The following is a 13,260-nucleotide window of genomic DNA, read 5'->3' as shown; positions in this document are numbered from 1 at the left end:
CAGAGCTCTGATGCAAGGCCGCGCACAGTGATGTTCAGATTGAGGTAGCCGTTTTCAGCTTAGGATTTGGGGTTATTCAGATCGGCGTTCAAATCACTGTTGTCACTTATAGAGGCCCACCTTGAATTGAGGCAGTTGTTGACAAATGTGGGGTTATTCCGATTTTCTAGTTTTTTTTTTTTTAATTATTGTTGGTGTTAATGAATCGATGGTGGTGGCGATGGTTTTTTATGGTTTGTGGGTGATGATGGCAGTGGTCATTCATGTGTTAATAGAAGCAGTAGTTCTGTTGGTAGTATTGCGGGCGGTAGTGATTTTGTTGTTGCAGGCGATGGTCTTTGTTTTGGTGGACATGGGATGAGGTGCTCAAAGTGGTGGTTGGAAGTGATTTTTGTAAAGGTTTGGTGGCAATTTTGTGGTGGTTTTTGTGATGTTTTGTCATTGGTGATTTACTTGGTTGTTAGTGGTGATGGTGGTAGTGTGTTAGTGGTGGTTATGGTAGAATGTTGGCAATGGATCAATGTCTACTAGTGGTGATGATGAAGGTGTGTAGGTCATAGTCAATTGAGTTTTTGCGATCAAATATCTTGAATATGTGACCTATCAAATTGCATAGGTCATACGTTAAAATACATAGGTTACGGGTCATAGATACAAGAAATTTGGTAACGGGCCATTGGATCAGGACACAAATTGAAGAGATTTGTTCACCTGCTATTGGATCAAGTCAAGGACACATATAACAGGGCACGTGTTAAAGTGTATACTTCACAAGTAACAGATTCAAGAGATTTGGCCATGCTAACGTGTATACTTTACAAGTAACGGATTCAAGAGATTTGGTCAGAGGTCCAATAGATTTATTCACAGGTGGTTAAATCAGGTCGTAGGTCACACATCAAGTGCATATGTCACAGGTCACAAATATAAGAGATTTGATCATAGACCATTGGCTCAGGTTGTGATCACAGATCCAAGAGATTTGGTCACAGGCCACTGGATCAGGTTACAGGTCACATGTCAAAGTGCACACGTCACATGTCACAAATTTAAGAAATCTATTCACATGACATTGATTTCTCCGACCTTAGTTATCCAAACTGGTCACAAATTTAAATAACCAAATTTGGGCGGTGAGAATTCAACTTATTTGCTCCGTTAAGTGCTCCATAAATTACAACAAGAGCTTTTTTCAATTTTTAATTTTTAAAAAAAGTTCCGATTATATTAGTACTGCTTGGTCCTAACACCAACGACTTGATTGTCGCTGAGCGGCGATCAATGTACCATTGAAGAAGTCGCCAACGATGTAGAGGTCGGGGGGATGTCGACAAGGGGTGGACGCCAGTGAGTGGGATGGAGGTAGTTAGGGTGGGTGTGCATTGTTTAATTTAATTTGATAATATTATTATTTAAAACTAAAAAATAAAAATAAAAATCTGACTTTCGCATTTAAAATTTAATCTCTGAGATTTGATTTGGTGCATACTTAATAGTTGGAATATGATTTTTTCCCTTATCCAAATATTGGGGCATGCGGTTACTCCTAATCCAACCTAAGTCAAGCCCCTATTTGGTGGCCATAGAATTTTAAAAATATAGTTTTGAATAATACTTTTTATAGAATGTGTGGTTAAAAGAGGAAAGGTAAAAAAGTTTTTAATTTACGTGTAAAATATTTTATTATGTAAATATATAATCAAAAATAAATTAAGTAAAGTATAGGCCACGAAAAGGGTTGAATTTATATATACACTGGTCTATAAATATTGGGTAGCATTATTTTCATCCACGCTTTTTATAAGTACATTCACTTTTAAAAATAAAATTTTACTATATTTTAAATTATATATAAATTTATTTAAATAGACATAAGTAATAATGAAGGGTAATAGATATAAAAATACAAAACTCTAAATTGATCCACTAATTTTTTCTTTCATTAAATCATCTTAAAATTTGTGTTTAACTAGAATCCTAATATATTAAGATCTCTAGGGAGGTAGAGGCATTGAATTCTGCTTCAAAGAAGATCTAGCAGCCTCGACCATTACCTGAAGGTATTGTTTAAGCTTGGTAAAAGAGCCCACATAAATGACCGGAAGAGAGTTCAATATACTATCATAGGATTCAGCAGCTCTAGCAATCTCAAAGTGGCTCTGAAAATCTATGTCAATAATCAATCGGCATCCAAAATCATTAAAGCCAACAATATCAATGTATTCATGATCACCTGCATATGAAGTTAGAAAATATTGAATCAGAATTTTAATAAAAGTCCATACTCCGCTATATGAATAAACTGGTTAAATAAGACACAACTCGTTAGGCAAGGAAGAAAAGCCAAAAGATACATTAATCCGTCCCCAATGACACAACACACAACAAAAAATCCCACTACCCGATTCTACAGAACTCGTTAGGCAGATCTGCTTGTTATGACCGGTTACTCATCTTCTTGTAGTAGCACTTAAATACACTAAGTTGACAGAAAGTATTATTTAGCTCTAGGAACCTTGTCGCTCCCTCGCCACCTGGATGTACGCACACCAACATCATAACCATAAAGCCTCATAAGCTTCACCAGAGAAAGCACAGGTAAAATCACATCATCATAGCTTATCTTTCCTTCACATTTCTGTGTTTAGGGAGATAAAAGAATAGTTGCGGAATGGCCGGATCTTGATTTAGAAGCTAGACAATTCACTACTAAAATTTTAGGAAAAAATGTCGAACTCCAAGAACATGCAGCACCTCCTCCCCTCCAAACGCAGGACAAAGTCAGTGACTTTTCATCAGAAGACGAGGAATCAAAAGCAGAATTGTAAGTATAGGAGCCTAGAAGCGCGGTTGGAGTTTCAGCCCGTGCTTAACAAGCCTCAGGTATTTGTTCCGCCATATACGGGCTTGCAAAAGATCTCGTTAGAAATTCAGCTACCAAAAATCTCGAGAGAATTTTTTGCCCAAAAAAGGCTAGAGTAGAATTTGTTTGAGGAGCTTTCTTGGCATAGGTAGGTGAAGCAACCTCTGAAAAAACCATTAATGAAATATTTCTTGCAGGGACGAAATCAGAGGGATGGGAGAAATGATTTGAGTTTGGCTGAGGTATACCAAATCATATAAATTCTTATTGAATTTAGTCGTTGAATATAAAATAATGATCATGAGGTGTATAGTCGACGTGCTATTATTATTAAAGCTTAGTCATTATCAACTTTTGTCTCATCGAATTCTTATTGCAAATGCTTGTGGCTTGTCGACGAATTGACGTGCATATTATTGCGTATGATCAATCCAAAATATTAATTATATGCTCATGTTACGTAATAAAACCTACTAACCTTAAATGTTATAAAATAATCTTGTTCGAAGCATTCTAATACTCAGAATTTTAATACACAGAATTTAGTGAACAATGGAAGAGACGTCGTTAGAGCAAAAATATACAGACATAGCAATACATGAAGAGAAATTTGAAAAAGTAAGGATTACATTTTTATCGTGTTTTGTTGTTTGATTTTTTCCTAACACATTAATACATTAATGATTTTTTTCACAAGTATTTAGAAAAATTTCAATTCATCTGCTATTTCAAATACTTATCCGATGTTGTATTTTTTATATTAGTTATTGTTAAATTTATTTCAATGAAATTATTTAAAACTATATTTTTAATGTAAGATACATCGGCACATAATTATGATGTCCAGAATGAGTTATTTGTTGATTATACGGATATGTTTACTACAAACATGGTACGTAATAATTTTATTTTTTTTAACATGATCATATATTTATATATGAATATTTGATGATAAACAGATGTTTACAAGTAAAGAGGCCTTGATTGATTGGGTTAAAACTACTGGTAAGAGACATAACATGATTGTTGTTATGAAAACGTCCGACTTCGGCCAAGTTGGGAGAAAACCAAGAATTGATTTTACATATGAAATATATGGTTTGTATAGGTGTAGGAATACTAACAAAGAAAATGAAAAACGAAAGAGACGAAGAACTACCGAAACAAAAAAATGTGGATGCCCATTCGTATTAAATAGAAGAAAATTGATAAATGGTGATTATTGGATATTGAAAGTGAAATGTGGGAGACATAATCATGACATTGCCCAAAACTTTGAAGGACATTCATATACTGGGAGATTAACTAAGAAAGAGACTTCAATTTTAATAGACATGTCAAAGAATCATGTAAGACCAAAGGAAATATTATATACATTGAAACAAAATGATGACACAAATGTTAGCACAATGAGGCACGTCTACAATGCACGTCAGAAGTTCAGGCTCAAAGAACAAGCTGGAAGGACACAAATGCAACAACTAATGAATAGACTTGTTGAGAGTAAAGATATAGAGTGGTACCGCACCTACATGGAGACGAATATAGTTCAAGATTTATTCTGAGCACATCCATATTCAGTAGATTTGTTGCGGGCTTTTCCTCGTGTGATAATTATGGATTGCACCTATAAGACAAATAGGTATCGCCTACCGTTGTTGAAAATAGTAGGTGTCACTTCTAGTGATTTAACATTTTCGATCGCTTTTGCATACTTGGGAAAAGAACGTGACGAAAACTACGCATGGGCTTTAGGGAGATTGAAGAGTCTGATGAACAATATAATAATGCCTAGTGTTATTGTTACTGAAAGAAAACTTTGCGTATGATCAATCCAAAATATTAATTATATGCTCATGTTACGTAATAAAACCTACTAACCTTAAATGTTATAAAATAATCTCGTTCGAAGCATTCTAATACTCAGAATTTTAATACAATAAAATCTAAATCTCTTAAAATCCAATTTTCAACAATTTCCACAAGCAATTGATTATGTAATGAATTCATGGCTTCTTCAATATAAAGAGAAGTTTGTGGCAGCTTGGATAAATCTACACATGCACTTTGGAAACACGACAACTAAAAGGTAAATTTATATTGGCATTATTAAATTGCTATTTGCATTATTAAGTGTGCTAATGTACAGTGATTATGATTTATTTTTCATGGTAGGGCTGAATCTGCACATGCAAAACTTAAAAGGCATTTAGGTTCTTCCCAAGGTAACTTTGACACATCATGGACAAGAATTCATGCATTATTGGAGCTACAACATACATATATTAAAGCATCGTTTGAAAAGAGTTTGGGTACTGTCCAACATAATTTCAAACCTACCTTGTTTAAAAAGCTTAGGGGATTTACATCAAGAATTGCAATGAATCTGACATTTCAAGAGTCCCAAGCGAGCTAATGACATAGGAACTGACAAGGTAACTTGTGGATGTGTTATACGACAAACACATGGATTACCGTTTGCCCATGAGATTTCAAAGTATAAGAAAGAATCTCAACCCATTCTTTTATCAAGAACACACTCTCACTAGAAGAAGCTTGATCTAGTTCCTCTTGATAAAGGTAACACATCCGAAATTAATTGTGCATCATTATTTTAAATGATTGAAAAACGGTACCGAGATAATAATGATCATGTGAAGGCAGAAATCCAACAAAAATTGAAAGACATTGCTAGTCCGAGTTCTACATCAGTAGTTGAGCCACAAGTCCAAACTAAGACAAAGGGTCGTCCATCTTCAAAAATAGATGTATCTACTCCTCGAGACTCATCGTATTTTGAGTTAGTTCTATCTGGACAAAACAATACGTTACAACAATTGGATAGTTCCATAACACATTTAAGTTAACCCATGTTATCAAGCCAACCTCTAATTCGATAAAAACAAAAGGTGTATCGAGCACGTGGATCAAAGTCCATGGCTTATTTTGATTCGTTTCCTATTCATTTGAGACCTTACATAGTTGATGTGCAAGATGTGGCCGCAGATGGCAATTGTGGTTTTCGGGCCGTGGCTAATATTCTAGGTATAGGTGAAGAGAATTGGTCTTTGGTCAGAAAAGACCTAATAAAGGAGCTTGAATCTCATTTTGATGATTACTCTGGACTCTATGGAAATGATGATATGGTCCATGAGTTGATTCATTCACTTTCTCATTTTGATGGTTCAGCGAGTCATGAGTATTGGATGACTATGCCGGATATGGGTCATGTTATTACTTCAAGATATAAAATTATTCTTGTTCACTTGAGCCAACAACAATGTCTTACATTTCTTCCACTTTGGGATAAACCACTTGCAGTCGCATCTCATAAGATTGTTGCAATTGGATTTGTCAATGACTACAATTTTGTCTCGGTAAATATTCATCAAATTAATTAAATTTTTAATTAACTAAATAATATTTCTACTTATGTTTTTCTATGTGATTGTGTACAAGTAAATTGGCATAATAGTGGACCAATGCCACCTATTGCTTGTAATTGGTACAAGTATCGTCATCTATGTGCAGAAGGTTGGGCTACACCTTATCATGCAAGGATGCAATTTTTTAGGTCCCTGGTAGAAGAAGGTGTAGCTAAATTAGAGATAATTGATTTGGATAAACCATAAGAACAATTCGCTACTACTATTATTATTATTTTTTGATCTGATAACACTACTATTATTGATTGAACAATTACTTGATTTGTTCGCTACTATTCGATTACCTAATCATGTTATTTTTATCCGCAAAGATTTGAAGCCTAATTTTGATTCACATTGATATATTATTTACAAATTATTTCTAGCATGTGATGTTTTCTATTTGTTATTAATGTGAAGCATTTTTGTCTAATTGAAAAATAAGAAATTTAGGCATGTTAAAACATTTTTCTCTAAACATTTATGTAATTTTTTCACCTTGTAATTTTTTATTTAAGCATACCATGAAAAGATGATTGAAGCAAACCAATCATCGTCCAAACACGATGAGTTTCAAATGTTACTCGATATACTTTCTCTAGAGATAAACCTCCTCCTAATTTGGATGTTGATTCATGGTGGTTTGCCTTTGATGAATTGAGTTTTATGAATAAGAATGATAAAATTTCTAGTAAAAACTGCTAAAATGGTTAGATGAATAATATATATTAATTTAATGTTCAATGATATATATTAACTCCAACGGTGATAATTTTTCGGTGACCTAAAGATTTCTTTTTTAGATTTTCATGGGAAACTTTGCTACTGCCATGAATTATTGTGTTCCAACGTTAACGTATACAGTTTGTCTTTTAACTGTTTAGAGATGATAATAATAATTTCATGGGGGAATATGCTTACATTGAACGATGACTAACTGATGAAATCCTAAATCGAAGACATGAATGTAATAAAATTAATATCATCTTTGTTAGCATTTCATTCATTTTGTTTAAAAGAGTTTATATTTTAGAGATTGTGTGAATCTAGTGTTAGGGATGTATTTAAAATTTATGTGAATATATGTTATTTAAATGAATGAATTTAGTGAGGACAGAATTGGAATATAACGTGGATGTAAATAGTCCTTTTTTTTAAGTTTTAAAATTTTATTAAGAATAAATTTAGAGCGAGACGTATTTATAAAAAGCGTAGATGAAAATAGGGCTATCCTAGGTATTTACACCGTCCAAAGATTTTCTTGTTAATGGCGTTCTTTTTTTCTGAAATCTAATTTTAACCCTTTGTGTGGTAAAAAACCTGATTTTATATTAGCTAGACTCAATCAATCAATCAATCTAATCCCTTCTTGTGAAAACTACGCAGAACCTGAAAACTCATCGATCGCTATTACTGCAATTGTCGACAAACTATATCTCTGTATATATGTATCTATATCTAGGGAAAAATGGGATTATTTAAAAAATTAGCGGGCTTTCTAGGGTTTGTGAGGGATGAAGGGCAGATTGAAGACGCTGAATCGGCCGCTCATGCTAGTATATCTTCATCAGGCGTTGCTGCTGCTGCTACTGCAGTTCCAGTTCAGCATCTACCCCGTAAAGGCTTCAGTGTACCGGTTCAAGTGGCTGTCGAGCGGGCCCAGTTGGGTCCCGTCATTGTTCCTTGCAATTCCGGCGAAGGCGGCCTTCAGGTGAGTTGTGGAATGATTTTATCTTGATGTTGTTTTAGTTGTATTTGTTTTTCAATTATAAATTGTGGGTCAATTGCGTTAAAGTTTTGTTCATGTTTATTTAGTTGAAGCTGAAATTGATTGGATTTTCATACTATTAACCCTTGGAATTTCATGATAATAAAAGTTGGATGATTAAGGAATCTACTTATTTCAGATCTGATTATCCTAATGCATAATACATTTGAAAATTATTGGATTAGAGTACCTTAACTCCTGTTTCGTGTGAGTTTTATTTTTATGTAATGTGAACTGCATTCTGATTTAATTCATGTTGCGTGGACCAGTTGAGTGATTGGAGAGGATTTTAGTTTTATAGATTTTTTTGTCAATTTGCTATTAATTCCTTTTTGTTTGGTACGGAAAATTCGAGGTGCCTTTGATATGCTCGTCTCTGAAATGTTATCTTTTCTTGAAATGGAATCTTTTGATGTCTATGTAGTTTATACATGATGATAGCTACATCATAGAATCTGTACATTGCACCATCTAATATTTAGATGAGGATCATGATTTGATTCGTGGAAACACTTGAAAAACAGTATCTTGGTTTATAAATTAATTACTAAGGGCAGTGTGACAACGGAAAAGGTGTAATATAGATGTCAGTTAATTTGGGATACTTTATATATGTAACTGGGTTACCCTGTTATAGGCTGCATAAATTTAATCATCGTAAGGAGACGTTAGTGAGTTTTAGCTTGTTGGATATCTATACTTGAATTTATGGCCCTTTCTTAACTTAGTTTGTTTATAATTTTGGGAACATTCTTTAAATTGGTGTAGCCCCTTCTTAACTATGTTTGTTTATCATTTTGGCAACATTCTTCAAATAGAATTCGTGAAATGCGTTATGTAATGCAGCAGCTTTATTCATTAATTAGTATCTGGGGTGAAAATTTTCTGATGACTTTCATTACGTACTATTATGGATTATATCCTGAGCATGTTTTTCTAAATCTGAAGAAGAAGGTTGAAGTAAATAAATAAATAAATATTGCTAATTTGGTATGTCTATTTGGGAAAGTGTGGTAATGATTTCGTATGTTTCACAGAGGAGCTTCTAGTAAGTTAACTAATATGCTTAATTTCCAAAAAGCTTATATTTTATTTTATTTAGAGAAGAAAAAGGTGGTAGTTTTGATGTAAAGAATGGTAAGAAGGTCTTTTCAATCATCAAGCCCATAAAAAGGCTACCTTCTTCTTTTGACTGTAAGGAATGACTGGATTTTAAAGAACCCATTGTTAACTTAAAAAAACTAATGAAAATAAGCATCTTCATTGTTAGAAAAATACATTTGGCTGGTACACGTTACTTAGAAGCAACTTTGATCAGCCAAACAAGCTCACGGATCTAATAGGTGTGTGTTCCCATTGTCAGCTGTAGATTTACTGTTGTGAAAGACATATCCAAAGCTGTTCATTTTATTTTCAAATAGGAAATTTGGAATTTGCTGGTGAACAATTAATAGTTTGCTTCATATTTATTTGAATCTGGAGGTAGATCTACTATTAGTAATTTTTAATCGGTAGAAATTTTTTTTTGTCTCCTTTTCCTTTGAAGGGAACAACTGCATGGGGCAGGTGTACTACAAAGTTACTGTACAATTGATTTATATTTTACCTCAATGTCACCGTCTGCATTTCAGTGGTAAAATTATTTTAAGGTCCAGAATAATGTTTTAAAATACCAAATTGCTTATTTGTGCCTGGTTGCTGGTGTACAAAGTCTCTTATTATTTTCTATGTTAGGACTTTGAATATGAGGTGTCTCTCACCTCAATGACATTCTGTGACATACATTTTCGAACTTTAAAAAAACAATTGATATAGATGATTAATAATGCAACTTGAAAATGCTCTTGATTAGTTGACAATGATTCTTATATTGCGAAATTATGGTCTAGCCAAGGAGTAGAATCTTGAACCTACCATATTTATAATTGGAACTGGGTCTTCTAGAACAGTTTGACGATGTTTGATGTTAGGCTTATGGATATATTTGATGGAACTAGTCCCATGAGCCAATCCTCCAGAAAGGAAAAAGTTTATAGTACGGTCATATTATATCTTGATACTGGTGACTAATATATATGTTGGAGAAAAGATAATGCTGTTTCTAGGCAAAGATACCGGTACACTATTTTGGTTTTATCTAATTCATAAAGTTAAATGCTAATGCATTCGCGTCCTTTATCAAACAGGAATGAGATAAAAGATCAGAAGCCTAAAATGATTTCAGTGTTGACATTACTGAAAGTTTATAAATATTTATATTTTCACTTGATTTTTTATTTTCTTCCTTTTTTTTATTTTATGTTTTAACTACTTGCTTGGAGTTTTTCCTTGAGTCCAGGTTGGGGTAAGGGCAATTTTATAGCTGCTGGTCTCTTTCCGAAAATAACAAACGACTAGAGCCTATAAAGTCATCAGTATGGGAGTTTAGTTGGTGCACAATTTGTTATGATATGGGTTTAAAAGGTGGAAAATGCTCTTATATATGGGTCCTCTGCGATGATTATGAAAACTTCATTTATTCAATTTGTTTAATGAATTTGCCATACAGCATACACTATGATATGAATGTGGGGAAAAGTGGTTCCCCTGATGCATAAAAAGAGGAGGAGTGAAATTAAAATCAATGATAATAGAAAGCCTCCAAATTAGGTTTTATGTTTGTTGATAAAGTTCATTAGAAAATGCCAGTTGCCTACGTCCACAAGGAAACCATGGTACTAAACTCAATCGCACAACCTTAGCAAACCACTTTTCCTTGCACCTCAGTTTTCCCACATTTTAGTTAAGCTAAGAAGTGTATTTTTTCAGGATTTGTCTCCTAAAGTCAGGCCTTACCTTTTGCTTTTGGTCAGAAGTTAATCATGGGAAGACCTTGGAGCTCACAAAGTGCCAAAATGAAAAGAGAGATCACAGAGAGAAGAAAGTAGAGAGTGACGGGCAAGAAAAATGAAAATCTTGAAATATTTTGAATCATCATAATGATCTCTAAAAATTCTTCAAGAAGATGTTCATTCATAATATATTATTATGTATTCTTTTAAGAAATCTGTCCATCTTCTAGAGCCCCTTTTTTTGTCTCAATAACTTGATACCCAAAGTATGTTAAGGGGGTGTTTGAGCCACATTATTTCAAAAAAATATATTCTTAAATAGTGATTTGACATCATTTCAACCACACATTCTTCAATAAAATAATATTACACGCAGATAAAAAATTTTTCCTTATTTTTTAACCACACATTTTCCATCAATACACTATTCAAGAATGCATTATTACCAAAATAATGTGGCTCAAACACCCCCTAAGAGTCTTAAATAATACATTTGTTTTTATTCAACATTAAGCAAGCGTAAGAACAATTTAGATGACCAAATAGAATTACACAGACCAAGATCTAAGCCCCGTTTACCAATCTGCAATTAGGCGCATCTGTGGTACCCTAATTACATGGATTATGCAAGCTAATGGTGCTTATATTGATGGTCTGAATCTTCATTCAAAGTAGATTTGGCTTTGGTATGCTTTGTTTTCTCTTATGTGTTATTACACGTACATCTGTTTTTCTGTGGGAAAAAGTGCAGATACTAAAAGAAAATAAAAGTTCATCTGTCAACCAGAAAACATGCCTTTTTTATTTTCCATGCTTATTTTATTGGGAGGAAAAGGACAGCTGGAGTTCATATCCATCTACATGGACCTGCAAAATCACCCCTATTTCATTTTAGTTTTTCTAATTTTACATTTTTGACAGTCATGTTTTCATTTGTCTGCCTATGGCATATATTTTGAAAATTTCGCATGTTATTGCTCAGGGCCTGAGATGGTACGCAAGACGCCTTAGAATAGATGAAGATGGAGATGTTGCAGATGAATTTCTTGATGAGGTACCGGCAGATACGTTCCCGAACACTGAAAATCATAACAAGAAATTGCCGAGGTTTGAAGTTAAGTACAGCACTAAGCCTGCCAAGGTGAAGAGTCAGGTACTTTTACCTGATGGTAAAATTCAACAGCAAGTGGAATACCAAGGCAGATTAGAGTGGGTCTAAATCTTAGCCTTAGGTCCTCTTCAAGACAGTTTTTCAGCATATTGAAGGCTGCCCTACTGTTCTTCTTACATATCCTAGATCATGATTGAATTAGTTAAATTAAAGTGTACTGTAACTTTTCTTGTGTTTTAAGGTTTTCTGAGTGCGATTCATTAGGTTTTTGAGGGGAAAAAATGTAAAACACATTGTGAACTGGTTTTTATTGAATGCCCTTGTACAATGCAAAGTTGTAACCATTACATCCTATAATGTTTGTGAAAGAATTGGTTTTTAATGATGTGATATATTCTGCAAATTTACATTGCTGGATGTATTCTGCAATGCTAACACAGAGCTTTAGTCTCGTCCAACCTTTGATTTGGCTGCAATTATGTGATTCTGAGTAGATCACATAGCAGCAATTTCTTTAGCATTAAGGTATCAATTAGGCCTGGGCGTGGTTTGGTTTGGATTGGTTTTGACCTAAACCCAAAACCAAACCAAAGTAATCGGTTTGAGTGAAATTAAAACCAAAACCAACCCACTCTAATTCTTAAACCGAACCAACTCAAACCACTTCGGTTCGGTTTGGTTTGGTTTGGTTTGGTTTCTCGATTTGAACTTTTAAATAACATTGCATTGTAACTTATAAAGAACAAGCAAACATTGATGTTACTCTTATACATTGTTCTCTCTCTTTTCTTTTTCTTTTTTTTCCTCCTTTTTTTCTTTCTTTTTCCGTTCTTTTTTTCCTTGTTCCCCCATTTTTGAGTTTGATTTACAAATGTGAGTGTTTCTTTTGCTTGGCGCATGATCTTTGGATACTTTCTGTGATGAATTAACAATTGCCAAACTTAATGACTAGTTTCACTTGTTTATGTCTGTGGGCGAGTGCTAATTGATTATCTGGATCATGTAATTTCACATTATAGTTTGTCTCCTTCAAAAGTATTTGTTTCATATCCTAGAATATCTTTCCTAGCATTGGTTTGGTCAAGAAGCAACATTTGATTCCATTTATAATGTCCTTTTAGTTTGTGATTTTTGTCATATGTTTTTAAATGAAGAGATTACTTTCTTCCAACTTGTGGAGGAAGCAAATTTTCCTTCAAGTTTGTTTTGTTAATCTACAATGGGGGATGAGGAAAACAATTTTCAACCTTCAAAAAAGAGGG

The 13,260-nt window shown here is 33.7% G+C and overlaps 2 protein-coding genes across 2 annotated transcripts; both read left to right on the top strand.

The window, feature by feature from the left end:
• Nucleotides 1-2,727: 2,727 nt before the first annotated feature.
• On the top strand, nt 2,728-4,428 carry LOC111393101. The gene is made up of 3 exons (XM_023018500.1): nt 2,728-2,883; nt 3,061-3,105; nt 3,823-4,428. Exons 1-3 carry the CDS (start codon nt 2,728-2,730, stop codon nt 4,426-4,428), a joined length of 807 nt encoding a protein of 268 aa, XP_022874268.1.
• A 3,128-nt stretch (nt 4,429-7,556) lies between these two features.
• LOC111393825 lies at nt 7,557-12,383 on the top strand. The gene is made up of 2 exons (XM_023019543.1): nt 7,557-7,999; nt 11,870-12,383. The coding sequence occupies exons 1-2, from the start codon at nt 7,757-7,759 to the stop codon at nt 12,104-12,106; spliced, it is 480 nt and encodes a 159-aa protein (XP_022875311.1). The 5' UTR covers nt 7,557-7,756; the 3' UTR covers nt 12,107-12,383.
• The last annotated feature ends 877 nt before the right edge of the window (nt 12,384-13,260 follow it).

This window comes from Olea europaea, chromosome 4, assembly GCF_002742605.1.
Source record: "Olea europaea var. sylvestris chromosome 4, O_europaea_v1, whole genome shotgun sequence".
Taxonomy (NCBI): Eukaryota; Viridiplantae; Streptophyta; class Magnoliopsida; order Lamiales; family Oleaceae; genus Olea; species Olea europaea.
This window is presented reverse-complemented; position numbering and strand designations above follow the sequence as displayed.

Coding starts and splice junctions, on each gene's coding strand:
- LOC111393825 (XM_023019543.1), top strand. CDS start 7,757: ATGGGATTATTTAAAAAATTAGCGGGCTTTCTAGGGTTTGTGAGGGAT. Junction 8,000..11,869: donor CCGGCGAAGGCGGCCTTCAG/GTGAGTTGTGGA, acceptor GTTATTGCTCAG/GGCCTGAGATGGTACGCAAG.
- LOC111393101 (XM_023018500.1), top strand. CDS start 2,728: ATGTCGAACTCCAAGAACATGCAGCACCTCCTCCCCTCCAAACGCAGG. Junction 2,884..3,060: donor CCGTGCTTAACAAGCCTCAG/GTATTTGTTCCG, acceptor TATTTCTTGCAG/GGACGAAATCAGAGGGATGG. Junction 3,106..3,822: donor ATGATTTGAGTTTGGCTGAG/GTATACCAAATC, acceptor GATGATAAACAG/ATGTTTACAAGTAAAGAGGC.